This window comes from Acanthochromis polyacanthus, chromosome 7 (assembly GCF_021347895.1).
Source record: "Acanthochromis polyacanthus isolate Apoly-LR-REF ecotype Palm Island chromosome 7, KAUST_Apoly_ChrSc, whole genome shotgun sequence".
Taxonomy (NCBI): Eukaryota; Metazoa; Chordata; class Actinopteri; family Pomacentridae; genus Acanthochromis; species Acanthochromis polyacanthus.
In genome coordinates this window covers 18,651,478-18,666,181 of record NC_067119.1, presented here as the reverse complement: position 1 = coordinate 18,666,181, position 14,704 = coordinate 18,651,478, and the positions used below count along the sequence as shown (strand labels likewise).

The window sequence follows — 14,704 nt, the reverse complement described above, 5'->3', positions numbered from 1 at the left end:
ATGACAGATTTTTCCAAGAAAATTAGGTTGCACTAACTTGTGGCAAAAACTATGACTTGAGGTTAAGGCTAATGTGCATGGACCATAACATGCATCATCACCAATGATAATGGCCCGAAACAGTTGCTCCTTACTGTGTGTATAAAAGAAGGGCATAGCCCCTGGGTCTGAAAAATTAAGCCAATGCAGAAGTGCCTTAAACCTGCAATCTTTCTGCCAGCAGGGGGTGACACCTCTCGTTACTTGTAACGTCAAATGGCAACGGAAAAAATACCAAACTTGGGTTTTCAAAACTGCAGTCTACAAATCAATTGGGTGGCATCACAGTCGCTACATCTATCTTTTCGATACATTAAGGTTGGCTCCATCCATTGCATACATTTTCTCTCATCCAAAAATCATCAACTACTGTCCAAGAACACTAAATCCATTACTTTTTTCAGTGAGACAGTATGATTTGGTCAGAGGTGCCAAGGTAGAGCACAGCCAATGTTGTCAATAGTGCAACAGTGCAGTGTTAACGTCAGACAATATAAAGCTCATACTGACAATGGTTACACAATGATTTTTAGTAGATATAAATGCATTGTGCAGATTAAAATTTAACCTGATGACAGTCAAAGGGCTGATCACAGCTCAGGTGGTAGAGTAGGATCTATTTTTATTGTAATTGTAAAGTTGTCAGTTCAGTCCCTGGTCAGTCCATGTGCTGAAGCATCTTTGGGTAAGAACTCCTGAACCCCAAGTTGTTCCTCATGGCATTTGTGTGAATAGGTGAATGAGATACTGTAAAGTGCTTTGTAGAACTGGCTAGGAGAAAAATTAAACCATCGCCATAGTTATAGTAAGTCATCCTGAGGAAGGTGTATAGTGTGTATAGCAAAGGTCATGGCAGCAGTGGGGCAAAAGTCAAGCATTCAAGCACTATTGAAATATTTCAGTCTAGACTAGAGTTGTGGAACATCCAACAGACTGATAACAACAACAGCCTTAAATTCGGAAAAATCACTCTGCCAAGGAATGTGGCGAAGTTATGTGACGATCGGCGTATGTTTGTCTGTTTGTTAGCAACATTACTCAAAAACGGATTTAGATGAAATTTACAGGGAAGGTCAGAAATGACACAAGGATCACCTGATTAGACTTTGGCAGTTTTGCAGCTAATAGTCAGGATCCACTGATTTGTTAAAGATTTCTGTATCATTGCGAGATCATAGCATCACTGTAACTATGACGAAAAGTGAATGCTATGTCAGCTGCCTGCTGACAATCACGATTGCGATCCTATTACCAACCGACCGTGGACTTATCTGTACTTTCCGGTCAGAAATCATACAACGACTGAGCAGCCTTGGCGGAGTACTTTGCTCTCTGAATGCTATTCTTGTTTTTATATGTCCTGTTTGTAGAATATATGTTTAAAGTAAATCTGGTAGAAAGTACTTCCACTGAAACCTCTTTAAAGAAGAGAAATTGTTACTAGATGTGCTGAATTATGTTTGATTTGAGCTTGTGGAAACCTACAGCATTATAAGAAAAATCTATATTGTTTTAACTTCATATGTTTAAATATTTTACCAAAACTGCTATCTAATGTGCTGGTTAAATGCTACATTTAAGTCACTGGCATTCTATATAAAGTATGTGTTTGCACTGCCTCATGGAACTGTGAAAATCCCCATTGCCATTGACTGTTGCTGGTATAAGTGCTGATCCATATCCAAGTGTGCCATATGTTTCTTGTGTAACTTATTGCTTCCCCATTCCCAATAAAGTGGCAGAATAAAAAGGCTTTTACAGGTCCCTGTGGGTAGCAGCTACTTCCAGTGGTAGTCACTGAGCTGCAGGGCTGCTGTGGTGACAAATGGCACCAAGCACATATTTTACTATTGCCATTTACAATGCATGATCCAGGCTGTGCTGCTCAAATGACTGTGCAGCAACGCTGTCGAGAGTTATGGTAGCTGTAAGAGTGTGTGTGGCTGCAAACACACATACACACATGGACTAGGCTTGCTTTGTCAGTCACTTAAGCGTTTATCTTTTTTTGTTTTTTTGAACAGTCGGACAATTCAAAATGACACTGGTTATGCATAGTAGTTGTATGATAATTAAATAAAACACTAGAACACGTCATATCTAATTAATTTTTTTTGCTAAGGTGGCATGCGTACTACAAGCAGAAATCTAGACGTGCTGCCTCATAAACGCGTTGACACAAATTGCTGAAATGAGCAGTGGAAGTAAAGCAGAATGGGCAACCAGATTACATGTGGCTATTATTACATGATTTTTCATTTTGCTGGACACATTATCATTTTTTTCTGGCACATCGATTACTTGGTTGTGACATCGAATGACATCTCTTTGTAAAATGAAATGCCTTAGTTTGCTTTGGTAAACCTATTGTGAGACATTCATTCTTGATCAATCTGAACAAATTGCAGTTCATTTATTTGGCAAGTTATTACATTTTTAGTAGCCTACTTTACAGTGATGAAGTTGTAAATCTAGACTGGGTTAGTGACCTATGTTGATGGTTATAATAGCTACTTAATATGGGCACTCAATCACCAAAATAAACAAACTCAGCTATGAAGTGATCTCATATTTTGCATTACAGTTATCCAAAACCACATCATTTTGCTGTTCTCCATGCACAGTATACTTTGCTTGCAGTATGAAACCAACCTTTCACTGTCTATCCTCCTGCAGGTCCAACTGAAGTGGCCGTCAGGGGGCAGACATCAGTCGGTAAGCTCTCTAGAAACACAGTTCTTGTGAAGCAGCCAGAGGCGCACAAGCTCGTACACGCACAACTGATAGATGCAATGGATTCGAAAACGCACACATAAAGTGTAGAGTTATAGTCCAAGTCACAAACAACTCGTACAGTCAATAAACTAGAAAGAAAACCAAAAGTTAACAGCTCCCTCTGCTTATGTGAGGTTGTTTAAAGCCTTTAATATCGGGGAGTGAAAGTACGTTGAAATGCGCTTCACCATAAACGCACCAAACACACCCGTGTTCAGACGTGAAAGTCACATGTGATGATGAGTGAGATTTACTTTGTGTGTGTGTGCGCGCGTCCATGAAATGAGAGGAAAGAGTGAAACGGAGAAATAAGAGTCTGGTAGCCAGAGGGCGGTGGCATTTCTCTCTCTCTGCGTAAACGGAGACAGTGGAGAAGGAGAGAGCGCACGGAGAGAGGAGCGGAGCTTAGTGGCGAGGCAGCAGTGCCGCTGACACGAGGGAAGGAAGGGACCCCGCGGTTATTTCCACCACCTCATCACAGCCTGACCTGCGCCTTTTCACACGGACTTAGACGCCGGGACTAGAAGCTTTTACACGCAGCCTCTCCTCACATTTGCGTTTTCATCGGTGGGGACTCTGTTTGATTCACCATCTAGATCCTTTTTTGGTGGTGGTGGAAGGCGGTGGGGTTCTCATTTCACCCCCCACCGTGGACGGAGGAGTTTCTGCGTGTTTACCTATGTGCATTACGCGCCGCCTGTAATGGGTAAAAGTGGACAGAGAAGTGGAGTAGTAGCACTCGGGGGTTGCAGCTGGGTGAGAATGTGCGCCACGCCGGGAATTCTGCTTCTCCTGGTGCTGGTTCACCCAGGAGTCGGCCAAGGTAAGATGGAGAGAGAGGGAGAGAGGGAGCGCGTCTTCTTTCAAACGCTTTAATCACACCTCACACGTTTCAAAGTGATGGAGCTTTTTTCCCCTCCTTCATGGTCGAGATGTGTGGCAGCGGCTGCATGCCAATTAGTAGACGGAGAGATCACGCCGAGGAGGTCTGGCTTACTTTTTCTGAGCGATATTTCCTTTTAAAATGAGTTGATGCTGATGAGTAGGTGGTTTACATTTTAAGGTGACACCATCAATGCGCATTTGGTGCCGTTCAAACTCACAAGACACGCTTCCCTACGAGAGACATCTGGCTGCTTCATTTAGGGGGGGGGTATAGCGTTAATTCGTGCGCAAAAATGTGCCACATAAATCCGGATCTAATTGCCAAAACTCCCGAGGAACACCGGGGGACTTGGGGTCACTATCGGGGATGAATAATGCAGAGATTTCTCCATCAGCACCGTTTCTTTTCAAATCAACTCCGAGGTCGTAGTTAAATTAAGGTGAAAACTGTGAAGGGCAGAGATTCGGAATCCACGATTAGGCGGCTGATGTCTCGTTGCAGAGCACTTCGCCAAAAAAATAAAATAAAATGAAATAAAAATCCAGGCGACGCATCACGGCTCCGATTGGAAAACTGATCAGAAGTCTGAAAACACTCAACCTGCCACAAGCTTATAGGCAATTATACACATCTTAAAATGGAACAGGAGTCCACGCAAGAAATACGCAGCAGAGCTCAGGGTGGGAAGTAAAGATGTAAAGCCACAATATTCCCACCTCACCATCATTAAGCATCCAAAGAGAGGACGTGGCTGTGAAAATGATGAGGTGTTGGAGCTGTATCCACTGTACGCCCCAAGTGAAGCATAACAGGAATATTGAAGTGATATGTCTGAAGGATGGATAAAGTCACACACAAGGCTGCCTGTTTGTCGCAGGTCTCTGGACTGAATGGAGCCAGAATAAGCAGCCTTAACTTTCTACTATTTTATTTTGATTTGCTGAGGGCTCTGTGAGGTTCATCCTTTAACAGAGATCTTCACTGAACTACGGGCAGCTCCACTCTGACCTTCTCAGGGAGAACTTGGCCATGTTAATGTTCACCCAAAAAGAATTAATGTCTGTTTTCCACAGCTGCTTGATTGTCTGTGGAAGTTCAACCATATCATAGCAACTTTTGGTAGATTTTTACCGTTTATTAAACATCATTCTTATCACTTAAATCTTTCCCTGCCATTAAACAGCTAATATTCCAGTTGAAAGCCCTCTTAAAGGATCGCCTACAGTATCTTGTCTAGGATGTAGTCAATAAATTGGTATTGACATTGTAGATTGGCCTGGGGTTTTTCGTGCAGAATTTGGGTAGTAATTGGACATGATGTTGTTGCCACCTTTCTCCCGTTGCCCTGGGGAACAACATTTCAACAACTCCCTCCAATATTCATTATAACCGCTCTCTATCGGCTTGCCGTTAAATCAATACGTTGCAATTTAGCGACGCAATTTGAGAATGGTTTCACAAAATCTCTGATAAATTGCACCTTGCCTCCAATATGAAACTCAATTTGACTTTTGTGGAGAAATCTTGTAATTGGAAATTCAAACATGAGGCTGAAACTCTTCAATCTTTTCATAATCCTGTGTGAAGTGTAGCTTTTCAATCATTTTAGCCCCCCTTTTAGAAAATGTCTCTCTGGTTCTCCTCTCCTGCCTACATTTAGCTTGTCAGGTTTTTTTGGGGTGTTATTTTTCTTGTCTGAACAACTTAGCTCATATCTGTGAAGCTGTGTCTTTGTGTGTGAGGTAGTTGTTCCACTGACTGGGGCACAAACAGACCAACAAACATACGCAAATTTGCTTTGTCTGTGTAGTTGATCCTATCTGTGTATCAGTGCTGAGTTCAGTTCCTCATTCAGGTAGAGAACTTCCCTCAAAAATCCGACTGCTGTTTCAGTGTGCTGTTTGTCTCTGAACGGGAAACACACAGAGTTATTCTAACTAAATTATTCTGCTGTTTATTGCTGCTCATGCATCATTGAGTGTCTTATGGCCAGTTGTTGCCTCCAGTTTTAACGCCACTGTGGAATATGTGGTTTGGCAAGTTTAATAGCCGAGTTTGTTTTCGAGGTCATGCCTAATGATGTTCAGGATGATGGTGTTTGTGAGAATGATGCCGGCACTGCTATGGATTCAAATCTAATAATGATGAATCACAAGAACCCAGGTAGAGTTTTTAAAATGTTTTTTAACCCATTGTGAGCACACACATTATGTTCAATCCAAGCCATTTTACTTTACATTCACTTCTCTCCTAAGCTGTTTATTATGGCCCTTTTTTTTTTTAGCTCAACTTTGCAGCGCTACATAGGATGAGTCTCTTGCGCAGAGACACACTAATGCACGGACTGACATGTGCACATACAATGAGCGGAGAGTGTTAGTTGAGATCTTCTCATGCCAGCTTGAGTGCGTGTGTCTGCTTTCCAACTAAGCCCCACCCATAAGCAGTTGGACCTATTAAAAAGCCATTAGCTAAGCCCCCTTACATTTGATCTGGAATGAATGGGTGTCAAGATCGCTACACAAAGTCTGAAAAGTCCTCTTGTTTATTATGATGACTAAGCTGCCGTATATCCAGGTTCTACAACTTCAGCTGCTTATGAAGTGTTAGTGTAGAACATTTGGGGTGTTTCTGCTTTATATGGCCTTGCAGTCTCAGTCATTGCATATTCCAGAGTGCGGTTGCTGGGTTCTAGTTACAGATGGTCATATTTCTGTGGCATGTTGTGCTTTGGCTCTGAAGCACACTTTTCTTTAAATCTAACACACATCTATTCTAGGCTACTTTTTTCACTTTTCTTAAAATATATTCATGAAGTACAGAGAGCTGATTGGAAGTGAAAGAATATGAAATAAATATGTGGAAGTTGAAGCTTGTGTGTCTGTACAGGTGGGTGTTGGTGTGTAGGTGTGTGAATGTGTTGGTGTAGAGGTGTAAAGATGTACTGAAAGTGCTCCTGTGAGGTGTGTGTGTGTGTGTGTTGGTGAACTTGGCAGCTTGGGGATGGTCTCACAGAACTCCTGTGGAGTGTGTGTATTTCTGTGTGATTGTGTACATGTGTGTGTCCACTTGGCAGTATTGCAGTGTTCCAGCAGAGCTCGCATGGTGTTTTGTTGCATGTGTGTGTACGTATGTGCGCACACACTGCATTATGATATTGCCAGAGCTCCCATGTTGTCCCCCATTATGCTCTGATCCTGTCCCATGGCGTAGTGCAGCCATCCAGGGTTCAGTGCTTGTAGGGGGACAGCTGGGAATTATTGGAACTAAATAAGCCACTTTGATTGGCTGTGCCACTCTAGCCAGCGCAGTGCAATTGGTCGAGCTGGTTTTTATTTGGTAAATTTGATGGTGTTTCTGTATCAGAGGGAGAGAGGAGATAGGCAGAGTGAGAGAGGAAAAGGATGAATGGATGAAGAAGGGCGATCTCTCTGGGTGGTTTGTACTGGCTTTGATCACTCCACTAGGACTTGACAAGCTGACTGACTACCGCACACGCACACGCACACACACACACACACACACACACACACACACACACACACACACACACACACACACACACACACACACACACACACACACACACACACACACACACACACATGCACACATAGACACAGCATGATATTTTTGCCATCAAACAATGCTGCATTCTGTCTGCAATCTCTGTGTGTGTGTGTTTGTTTGTGTGTGTGTGTGTGTGAGTGATCTCTGTGTGCATGGTGTGTGTGCTTGGACAAGCGTTCATGGGAGTGTGTGAAAGGAAGTCTTTGACTGTGTCTGGGGTTGTTTTGTATAGAAGACCCTCCTGCTGCTAGCAGCAGCCTAGTGATGGCAGATTTCCCTCGCCCCCTCTGCTTTAAAAAAAAAAAAATCTTATCCCTGCTTACTCATCCGTAAATTTCATAGACTCTCACTTTAAGTGTGACCAATAATGAGACGTTTTTCCACCCACCTTTTCTCTATCTCTATCCTTTCAGTCAGTGTCCTCTGTTAGTTGCTGAATGGGTTTTACTGACCTTTTTTTTGCTTCTTTCCTGTGGCCTTGGATGTTCATCCATTCATGGAGTACATTTTGTGTTGCTCTGTGAAAATGCTGGAGTTCGTCTGTCCACCTACAGCTCTGTGCATTTTCTATATGGTTTACTTGAAGACGGCAGTTACAGCTCGGCCTATTTCAAGAATCAAGAGCCTGAACTTGGGTTGTTTGTGTTGCAATAGAAGACTTCTGTGGCATGTTTTTCTTTGAGAAAGATGAAATCCAGTTTTTGAAGAAGTGCGGTTTTCAAAAGGCTGTGTCGACAAACTGCGTCACACCGCTTGCACCGTTTACTCTCTCACTCTCCGCAGGGGAAAACCCAGGATGGAACATAAGAATGCATTGCTGTGTGTGATTGTGTGCGTTTGTGTCTATTAGTGTGCATGTTTACTAGAGAGACAGGCTGGCTAGAGAAAAGAATAAAAAGAGAAAGCTAAATGTTCTGAAACTGATTCCCAGCGTCTCCTGCTGTTAGGCCTAATTCCTTCTAGAGTTTCATGTAAAGATCTGGAATTATGAATTTTTCATGGCCTGTGAAACCTAAGGCCTCATTTGGTGCTCTCATTTCCAGGCTTTTTGTTTTAGTTAGTTGTGAGTGTGTGTGTGTGTGTATGTGTCTCTGTGTGTGGGGTGGTTGTACTGAGAAAAAGGCATTTGTTCCCAATCAATGGCCTACTATATAGTTCCCACTGGTCCCATGCAGTCCTGCACTGCAAAAAATTACAAGCCTATTTTATCATTTTTATCTTTAAGGTTGGGTTACTATGCTACACTGTAGGATAAAACACATTTAAATAATGGACTGTTGTGGTAAATGGACAGCTTTTTTCAGAATTACTAAAAAAAATCATTATCATAGGGTGCCTAAAAGTTAAAAATTTGTTCAGTTAGGGTAAGATGAAGTCTCTTGTCATATTTACAGCAGGCTCCAAGAAGAAACTGTGTGGCTCTGATCCCCAGAGTAAACAGTTGGACTTGGTGAATCGCTGCCACTGAGTGCCAGGCCACAGATTTCTGTGCTGTTGTCCATCGTCTCAGTTCCTCTCTCTTGTCATTTGTCCCCATTTCTCTCTCTGACTCTATTTCTCATTTTCTCTGTCCCGCTTTTGTCTCTCCCATCTGCTACCTCTGGCATTCTGTTCGCCTTTTTACTTTTTAGGTCTTGTTTATTTTATTTTTAATTCTTTTTTCCTCTGCTGCTGTCTCTCCCCACTCTGTCGCTTTCTCTACTTAGATTTACGCTGTTTAATTAGAGTGTCGCCAAAACAGTGGACATATTGTTGTGCTTCTGAACAGGGCCCACGAGCAGCAGGACATTTTGTGTATGTGTGTATTTGTGTGTTTGGACACCAAAGCTCATCAGTCAGCCAGAGGGAGGGAGCTTTGCCTACACATTCACACACACACACACACACACACACACACACACACACACACACACACACACACACACACACGTATGGGTCCAATACAGATAGATGGAAGTGAAGGGGAAGGGAAGGAGGCGAGAGACAGGTAGAGAAATGGAGCTCCACACCATGCCAGCTGCTCTCCATGGAAATCTCGCCCTGTATCTCTTTGTTTTAAGGCCTCGCCTCTGTCCGCAGCCGGCAGCTTAGGCTTTTCATGGTCTATATTTTCTTTTTATTTGATACCGTAAAACCCCCAGTAAATAGCACTGGTTGGTTTATTTGCTTCAAAAACAACAAGCAGCAAGCAGCACTTATTGGAGACAAGTGATTATGGGAGACACTTTTTTCCTTGTCTTTGTGTGAAAAACCAACTTCTGCCTCTTCAGCTTAATCCACCATCCCTTCCCATGTCTTTCTTTGACACTTTATCTGGATTCCTGCCAAAGCACCAGTCTGCTGCATCTCCAGATTTTTTGCTCATGGCACTCATATTAAAGGCAGGCTTCAAACTTGAGATGTATCTATGTATATATACATATATATATATATATATATATATATATATATATATATTACATGCGTAGTTATCCCAGATGTCTGCAGTGGTAAAATTTCTAAGATGCTGCATTGCACAGGTGTCCCTCTTCAAACACACAGATACAAGGACAACACACTTGTACATATGTGTACCCTCCTTTGAAAGAACAATTCCTCGAGGGCAGACACACGACCAGCAGATGGGCGTTGGGTGTTTTGGCCGAGTGGCGTGTTTGTGTGTTGGAGAAAGAGAGTCTTATTTGTGTCACCATGAATATGTAATTAAGCCGCCATTGAGAAAAGACGGCGTGCCGCGACAGGGGGTCCATGAGGCAGGGACCCGGCTCCTTTTTGTATCCACTGAAAGCTTGTTATGCGCATTGTCCTGTATTATTGAGAGAGTGAGAAAGAAGGAGGAGAGCAAATATACGGACAAAGTTTGAAGCAGAAGCATAGGGAAATGGGGAAATGGTGAAAGAGAGTGAACTAGGAGACAAAGGGAAGAAAAAGATAGAAAGGAGAAGGTGTTTTTCTTTCTTTTTTTTGTGAATTTGACATTCACGCTCCTTTTTGATTGGAAACAAAGCCGCACTGTAAAAGCCCATTCAACTCCTGGTTGAGTGTGGAGAGAGGATTGGGGAGAGGAGGAGGAGGAGGAGGAGGAGGAGGAGGAGGAGGAGGAGGGAGGGAGCGAGAAATGGGCTGAGTAGTGTTTGGAAGCTGCCTGAAGGATTAGTCTTTCTCTTCTTCATGTCTTTCACTACTACATTCTCTCTTCTTTTGTTACTCTCTGTGTTTTGTATCTCTTGCTCTCCTTTTTCAAATCCCCCTGTTTTCTACCAGTTTCCCCCTGTTTTTCACCCTTTCTTGCTCCCCGAGTTCAGCCCCTCGCTCCCTCAACCCCAACAGTAACTCTTTTCTTTTTCCCCACTCTCTCTCTTTCTGTGCCAAAACTGTCTGGTAATCTAGTGGTCCATCTGAAGGAATACGCGAAAACCTGAAACCATAATTACTATAATCACCTCTGTAAGTTTTACCTCTTCAGCTTGCGTCTGCATTTTGCACATGTGCATGCACACAAACCAGCACGCAAACACACAAGAGTTACGCCAGTTTTGAAAGAGTACATTGTAATTCAGTAGGATGCCATGAAAAGAGGATTTAGCATGTGTTGTAAAAAGGTTTTTGGTTGCCTGTTTTCCTGCTGCAGACATGATGTAATTTACTGTACTGTTCCCTGTGTAGAAGTAGGAAAAACAAGGGCGTAACACACACACACACACAGGCAAGAACACACAAAAACACCAAAGTAATCCAGGTTGTTCTGGGTATGATTGGTACAAAGGTGCACACGCACAAACACACTCTGCACAATAGACATTCATACAGTACTGTAAGTCCATTCACTTATTTTGGCTCCACACCCGTGTAATAACAAACCTGCGGGTGACAAGATTACGTGTAAGCAGTTTACTTTGATTCATTTGAACACAGCATTTCTAAGTGGCTAATGAATATGGGCAGTACTTTGCTGACAAGGCGTGTTTTATGTGTCCTGTGTGTGCGTGTGCATGTGGATGAAATATCACATTGTTATTTTCCAGAATTATCCATGCACACAGCATTTTTTTTTTTCTCCCCCTCCCACCCAAGAGGAACACAGGTAGGAAGGCACTGTAGGTGGAGAGCAGAGAGAAAGGAGAGAGAATAATGACTCTTCACTGTAAATTTTGCTTCCTGAAATATTTTGCTCTTTAGGGAAAACATGATCATAGAAGGAGAAATCAGTCAGAGAAATGTTGAGCAAGTGGAAGTTAGAAAGATAAAGGGACTTGGATACTGGGACAATAAGTGCGGGAGAGACTGCAAAGACGATAATTATTTGCAATTCTCGGAGAGACAGAAGTGATCTGATAAATCACCAAAAACATCACGCTCACTTAATCTGTTTTAGGGTCATGATTACCGCAAGCAGCAACAATAACTTGAGGCTGTAGCCAGTGCAGATGTAGCTTAAATTCTAATGCTTCTGATGGCTACTAGATTTTAAGTCGAAAAAGGTGGCCGATTTCAGTTGACTTCCATTTAAAAAGCATCCACATCTCTTCAGAAATCCTAAATAAATTTTAAAAATTCCAACCATTCGTTATGGTTTGAGTTGCTAAATTAGGCTGTCTAAAAAGCGTGCTCATTGCCATTTTGGAAAAAATACTGCTCTGTTAATAACATATAAAGGTTTCAAGTGGCTGTCAGTTGAAAATATGACTTTTTTGAATTTCTGCTTGAAGAATAAAGTTACTTTCATATAGTTATGCATTTCCACTATGTTTGTGAATAAGGTATGAGAAAAACAAGAAGCCCCACAGGATGCTGTCATGCAGCTTAAGTGTTTGTTACCCTACCTCTTAGCACAATACAGCTAATGTAGTTTACAGTAGCCTGTGTAGTTTTCTGAGTCTGAGAAAGTGCAGCCTGTTTCCACAGTTTGAAAAGCAACTCCCCACACACCTTGTTTGGAAGGTCCTGGCTCCAAACAGAAAACGTGGTGCTAATCATAAGCTATAACTCTTGGCTTTAAATTGGCCCCAGTGTAAACCAATGAGTAATGTCACACCTCGCTACTTCCATCTTTGTATAATAGAATATTGATTAGCTTTATGGTCAGGTTAAAGGTTTGGGCCTCTAGAGGTCCAGAATAAGGGTATGGTCTCCTCCCTTAATTTAAATGAGTTTGAGAGTAAGGTGTAAGTGGCTCATTGTCAGATAATGAGAAGAAAAGACAGCTGTGTAACTGCTGTAAAGATAAGACCTGGCTGTTTTTGACCAAAACTAAATGGAGCTGTTTTTCAATTAAATATCAAATAAAAGGGAGAAAAAAAGGATGATAGAGTACCTGGTGCAGCGCTGGCCTCCAGTAGTCACCAGTGGCGACTTATACCCGACTGCACAGTAACCTCAGGGGAGGTTAATGTGAGGACAGAAATCTAAAATTTAGGTCCCCATGTTAGAGATTGCTTTTGAATGGTTAAGACTTGTCTGGGATTGAGGTAGTGATGTTAAAGTGAAGTTTGGGAGAATGCATTAGTCAGACTTCTTGTGTTACACCTTTCTCTCTCTCTCGCTCTCTCTCTCTCTCTCTCTCTCTCTCTCTCTCTCTCTCTCTCTCTCTCTCTCTCTCTCCTCTCTCCCTCCCTCTCTCTGTGTCTTACATTGGCTGAGGTTAAGTGATAAACCTGAACTTCTTACAAATTCAGCCGTATTTTGTTCCAAAGTAAAACTAGCTTTGGGCTAAAGACAGTTGGCTGGGTTAATATTAAAGCAGAGTAAAGACTCAGCCTGCCCTTGTTGTGGACTAATAGAGCTTATTGTTGTCTGTGAGGAAAGTTGGTCTGTACTAAACTGAATCAGTCGCCAGTTCTGTACAGGATGTGTGTGAAAAAGATGCATCAGTTCATTGACTAAAAGTTGGATTGCCTTTGTCAAGTCAAGAAAAGATCAAGTAAATCCATTCAGTACCTGTTGCCTGGCCAGATTGTGGTGAACAGACTGGATATTTTTCTCCCAGAGGTTACTATTTCACATTATGATGGTGTGCATGTCATACCTTGTGTTTCATGACATGATTTTTGAATGTATTTGCATTTGTTTGGTGTGGAGAGCTTGCTTGTCATTCCTACCGGGAAATTACTTTGTTATTGAGTGAAATGAAAAAGTTGCAATATGGATAAAAATAGCAGATCACTTGGGTAGTGGGATCATAATAATGGGGAATGTGCATCGCACATTTGAAAGGAAAGATATGTAAGACGCTTGGAACAATCTACCTGCCAAGTATCTTTGAAGACTGAACGTATACTGTATATATGCGTTAGGATAATTGATGCTTTTTTTTTAGAAAAAATATTTTTTTAGAGAAAATGTTAATGAGGTTCATCACATTCACTTTTTGATTCTTTTTATTAAATTTTATTTTTACTATATAAAACCTTTACCTAGTTGCTTAAAAAAATCCAAGGGTCAACTGCTCTTTGCCAACTTTAGAAAGCACTGAGTCAGCAGCTTGTGGAGATAATCAGATATTACTTTTTTTGGGAAATACTCTCCGTAAAGAGGCTTAAAATTAAATGGGGTGATGATGAGGTCAATGGATGAAGGCTTTACACTGGTTTAGAATGATTGAAAGATTTAAAATCTTCTTTCCTACAGTGTCTCACCAACCTCCAAGTGAAAGTCAGTTTTTATGATGGTATTCAACATTGTGACTCAGCAGTGTGGCTATAAAAATACAGACCTACTGACTTGTATTGTTCTGTTGTTTATAGCATGTTTGTGCTATGGTTTGTTTTCATTGATTTCCCTCCCACACAGACTTTGCGTGTTCAGGTCTGTGCATGTGTATGTGTGTGTGCACATGTGTGTGCTAACTCGGTAGCGCTGCTCCAGTGAGCCCACCAGCTGTATGAGCTGTATCATCTTAAAACATTTATTTATGTAGATTTAAAGAATATAACAACAAGACAACCTTTAGATTGACCTCTGGATTGAAAAATGTCTCTCACTTTTATGCTCTTTTCTATTCCCTCTGCTTCTGGTATTTTGTATTTCCATCCCCATGGGTATCCATAAAGTTGAAGATTAACTTGGCTGTCAATATTTTGGTGACTGTTTCTGATCAAAGGACAATAATATCAGCTTTACTCTTCTCATGTGTATATGCAATATGATGTAAATTAAAGAAATGCTCAATGTTGTCACTTATTGTCTTGAAAACAATTCTGTTTTGAGACTCTAAATTAGCAGATGGACGTGACTAGTTGAAGTGATGGCATTGGGACATTTTTTGCTTGTCACTGATAGCTAATATTTAACTATTGCCTATGACAGTCATTTTAAAATTACAAATTCTGTTACAGATCTGACACCAAGCACACAATTTCAAACTCTACTGTAATGCTTCATTGTTTGCCAGGGATTTAAACTCCCTTACTTCAGTCATGCATTTTTATGTTATCA

The 14,704-nt window shown here is 41.6% G+C and overlaps 1 protein-coding gene across 2 annotated transcripts in view; it reads left to right on the top strand.

Moving 5' to 3' along the window:
* The first annotated feature begins 3,078 nt into the window (after positions 1–3,078).
* The window catches only part of unc5ca (unc-5 netrin receptor Ca), a 230,232-nt gene continuing 218,606 nt past the window's right edge, over positions 3,079–14,704 (top strand). Inside the window, exon 1 of one of the 2 annotated variants that reach the window (XM_051950524.1) lies at positions 3,079–3,637. In XM_051950524.1, the coding sequence (XP_051806484.1) occupies positions 3,517–3,637 (121 nt within the window). In that variant the 5' untranslated portion in view covers positions 3,079–3,516. The remainder of the gene's footprint in view (positions 3,638–14,704) is intronic. The other variant, XM_051950525.1, reaches the window with a different exon arrangement.